We start from the raw sequence: 4477 nt of genomic DNA, 5'->3' as shown, positions 1-4477 counted from the left end.
AGATTCTAACTCCACGAATGATGATTCCCATGGAGTGTAATTATTTAGCCTCTGTTTGAAAAATTTATAAATGATTTACATAGTGGAATAATTAGAAGGATAGTAATGGATCCAAAAAAAAAAAAAAAATCTTGATACTAATGAGTAGTAAATATAAATATATGAATCATTTATAAATTTGTATTTAAAACGATTCTAAAACAAGATTTAACCATTTATTGTTTTATTGTCTCCATATGGGGCAAGTTTTATGTTTGTCTTTATTATATTATGCTTTAGTTTTATCATTATTAAAAATTGCCAAGTGGAGCGGTTATTTAAAGAGAAAATATAAGGTGATAACATGACCATATTTCACATTAACTTACTTAAACCACCTCGAGATTATGTTAGACTAAGGTCTATTTGGCTGGGCTTTTGAAAAGTCAAAAGAGGCTTTTGTTATTCTAAAACTGTCTCGAACCCGTTTGACTAATTTCATAAAAGTGCTTCTAGTGATTATAAGAGTTTTTCAACAAATCTGTTCGAATATGTACTTTTAAAAATTAGTTTTTAAACAAAATTTAAAATAGCTTCCTCTAAAAACTTTTCTGCAAAATGCATAAGTTATGTCAATTGATTCCTAAATATAAATGTAACAAGTGATTTCCTTGTAATTTTAATTATTTCCCTTAATACGACAAAAATGACAAGTGCCAATTATTGGCTGAAGGACTAAAGTCTTCCTTGAAGAATGTGACCCGAGAAGTGCTACAATGACGGGCCTTTTGGACAGGCTCAAGTGACAAGGCCGAGGTGGCAACACTTCAACCCTTGATCTGATTTTATTTGAAATTTGAAAATCAGATCAAAGGCTGAGGTGTTACCACCTCGGCCTATCCAAAAGGCCTATTAGAGTAGCAAATTTCTAAAAACCCAAACTTTGGAAGGAAAATCGATATTCGTTGATCATTTCATAAAGAGGAGGAGCTCATGCAAATTTTGTCTAGTCGTTGATTCATCCAGCCTTAACCTTACTCGGATCTCCTCTCTTTGGCTCGTTAGCCCCCCAAAAAGTAAACAAGGGCAATGTTAATACTGACTTTAACTGAATATTCGCTTATGGCCTCTACGAGTAGGGCTTTCTATTGGATCAAACTTCATGCTTTCTCGAGAAGCTGGTTCTTTATCCTAAGCCGATGAGCACTATGTCCAAGATTATAAACCTTACCTCAGCACGTGGTCTTAAGCCATTTAAAATATTTTTCTTTTCCAATCAAATTCAATAAAATCATCCAAATAATTCTCCTATTTGATGGGATTAAAATCAGATTTTTTGTGGATTATGATAAGAATTAATGAAAGGGTGGGTTGGAAAATTATGGATCCTATGAAATGTGTAGTTAAAATTAATTGCTCACTTTAACTTAGATTAAAATTTAGACAAAACATGGGCAATATATCTGTGTTCATTATTAAATATTAACTATTTTTAAATAAATGAACTGCTTAATCACAAGTAAAGAACTGTATAGTTTTCTAAAAAATCAAATTAGATTATAATTATTTATTACAAAATAGTATAAAAATTTTAATTCTAGCTGTAAAACCCACATTTGGCAGCAGTAATATATTGTCATGGTGCACACGGTTCAAGAGAGAAATACATGTAACTCAGAGTAGTGTTGCTGTGCATTATGAGGCCTGCCATCTTGTGTCCTTACAATAATGCCGAAAAATACTCTGCTGGAAAATGAAGAAAGACGCTGTGACTGAAAAATATATAAATTCTTTATTTGGTAGTAATTAAAATTAAAATTTTAATTTATGTTAGAGTCAATAATTAATTTTAATTACAAAATAAGTCCAACAATTTTTCAATCACATATTTCATTAACTTTTATCAAAATCAACTATAAATTTGATTTTAATCCCACCAAACGGGGACAAAGTAAAAAATTTCACATATTAGAAATTATGGGCTCTTATTCTTGCTCAATTCGTTTGATAATTACTTATTTTTATTTATGATTTGTACTTGTTTAATCGCCATCATTTTGCAGTGTACTATTAATAGTATTTTTGTCCCCCCATCATCTTTTTCGAATATTTGACCCCATGATTTAACCATTTTTATCTTGATCTTTGTCTTATTCTTTGAAGAGAAGAATTTGCTTTATATCCAAGGAGAGTGGGGGTGTGGTGAACTTGTGCTCGCATGTGTGTCGTTTTGCCTAATATTCAAATGCGAATTTTATCTCCCTTTTCTCTCTGCAGAAAGAGAAAAGGCCAACAAGAATACTTTTGTTTGAATCTCTTTACATCATTCATATCCTCGTTCTTTTCCTTTAAGAATCCAACGACCATAAATCTCGCTATTAACGAAGCAACTACCCTCCAAGCATTGAGAAGTGAAAATTTTGAAGAAGAGAAATTAGAAACAAAATTCATTACGAAAAATGTGTAAATAGGATGAGGTGGCAAGATCACGTATTGCTCACTATGGAGAGGAGATCAGTCCTGAATATAGTAATTCTCTAGATAGTAAAGCTAAAAAACATCATAACCTGTTGTGGTCGTCGTCAAGGTCTCGTCGCTAACCAACTTTAACACTATTGTTATCGTTTGTATCGACAAATCCATTTCGAGGAGCACAAACCCGTACTGATGTGAGTGCATTGTCGAAATGCTTAGCTTTAGTTCCAAGATACTCACTCCAAGTTATTGGCCGATAGAGTGGAGGGTGAAAATGGTCTACCAATTTCGTAAGTGGGGAGATTTTGACATCCGCGGGTGGCCCATAAAGGTAGGCTAGTGAAAAACGATGTTGGGTCCGGTTCACCACGGCTCGGTGGCGAACATTTATATACAAACCATTGGATAATATATGTAAAAGGTCACCTACATGGATCACTAAAGCGCCGGGATGAGGAGGCACGGTGACCCACCCGCAGCCCTCCCGGAGAACTTGTAGACCGCTTATGTTGCTTTGGTGAAGAATGGTGAGTGCTGTCGAATCAGTATGCGGTGCAAGACCCATAGCCCGGTCCGGGTCGGGACAGGCCGGATAAGAGTTTAATTGTAGAGCAGCACATCCCTCTTCGGATTCTCCTTTATTATTAGCCCATTTTACATCTTCTTTGGTTATGCCCAATGATCCAAGCATAAGCCACATCAGTTTTTCAGCTAGCTTTTTCATCTGGTTTTGATAAGCTTCAATTGTGTCACTGTAAAGAAAAGTATTGGAAATATTGTTGAACATATGAACAGGCCTAAAACTGAAATTCTTTTTATTAATTTATGTGTGTAGATTTTGAATTGTGAAAGTACCAGAAGTTTTGGAAGTCATAGGGCCAAAGTTGACGGGCATGCTCTAGTGGAGAACCAATAACAGTGAACCCTTCGGACCACAGGAGCTTGGTAAAGAAGGAAGAAATACGGGCCACGCCGTAGCCGGCTACACCGTCCGGTGAACGCGCTGCTTTAAGTTTTTGCTGCATGGGGAGAGAAAACAGCCTCTTACCTTCCAACTCAACATCTTCAAGCAAGCTCTTACAAATATTATGGTTAATCAATTGGAAAATTCCCCATTTTTTGCATGCATGACCTATGAGGTCCATGGCATTCTTGTTATTTAGATCGATAATAGGGACGGATTCGACATTAGGCACCTTGACGACGGGGTGCTCGTTGCTAGCCGACGTCCATTCATGGGATTCAGGTAATTCCTTTATGGAATTTAAATCCAAGTACTTGTGAGGGTGATTGAGGGGGTAGGCCTTGAAGGCATGAGAGATCATTCTTGAAGGCATAGTTTTTGGATGTGTTTGGAAGTTAAAGAAAGAAAGCAATTGTTTGAACTAATGGTTTTTGGTCCTCGTATTGGTTATAGAAGTAGTAGGGCAAGGAAAGTAGGATAATGGGATAAATTATAGAAGAAGAAATATGTTATGAAGAAATATGGTGGTGGATGATGAGTTTATATAGAAATAGAGGAGATTGTGACTACTCACTAGCTAGGTGGACTTTGCATTTTTGAGTGCTTGTTTGTGGGGTGGGATTAGGCTTAGGCTTAGGTGTTGGGTGGGTGGAATATTATCTTGGGGTTACAAGATGGGGACAAGAAATAAACCAAGAGGTGTGTGAATTTGGAAAAAATAAAAATTTTGAAATGACTATTTTGCCCTTTCATTACAAGAAAAGAAACCATGAGAATCTCACAAACCCAATTTAGGGGTGATAACAAGCAAGAAGAGTGGTCTATCCTTCTCCATGTGCCAATGTCTTGTCCTCAAGTATGCAGACATCTGCATCTCCTCCTCCTCTCTATCTGGTCCTAATCCCATCTCTTCTCAACTAGAAGACAAAATACGCTACCCTCTTCTCATCTTTGGTGAAAAAGACAACTCTACCCTTACCCTCTCGAAACCAATGCAATCTATCTAGAATCCAGGGTAGCTTATATTTGACTTCATTGAATTTTTAGCAAAATCTTAAT

General features: G+C 36.0%; 1 protein-coding gene across 1 annotated transcript; it reads right to left on the bottom strand.

The window, feature by feature from the left end:
- Positions 1 to 2411: 2411 nt before the first annotated feature.
- On the bottom strand, positions 2412 to 3911 carry LOC111401481 (gibberellin 3-beta-dioxygenase 1-like). The gene is made up of 2 exons (XM_023029218.1): positions 3310 to 3911; positions 2412 to 3206 (listed from the first exon to the last, which is right to left on the bottom strand). Exons 1-2 carry the CDS (start codon positions 3789 to 3791, stop codon positions 2576 to 2578), a joined length of 1113 nt encoding a protein of 370 aa, XP_022884986.1. The 5' UTR covers positions 3792 to 3911; the 3' UTR covers positions 2412 to 2575.
- Between the last annotated feature and the right edge of the window lie 566 nt (positions 3912 to 4477).

The sequence above is a fragment of the Olea europaea genome, chromosome 10, assembly GCF_002742605.1.
Source record: "Olea europaea var. sylvestris chromosome 10, O_europaea_v1, whole genome shotgun sequence".
Classification (NCBI taxonomy): domain Eukaryota; kingdom Viridiplantae; phylum Streptophyta; class Magnoliopsida; order Lamiales; family Oleaceae; genus Olea; species Olea europaea.
The sequence above is the reverse complement of the archived record's forward strand: the minus strand, read 5'-3'. Positions and strand labels throughout refer to the sequence as shown.

Bases quoted from the DNA above. Each gene is read 5' to 3' on its own strand.
- LOC111401481 (XM_023029218.1), bottom strand. From the start codon at position 3,791: ATGCCTTCAAGAATGATCTCTCATGCCTTCAAGGCCTACCCCCTCAAT. The intron at 3,207-3,309 runs GTACTTTCACAA...TTTTCTTTACAG, and splicing joins TATGACTTCCAAAACTTCTG to TGACACAATTGAAGCTTATC.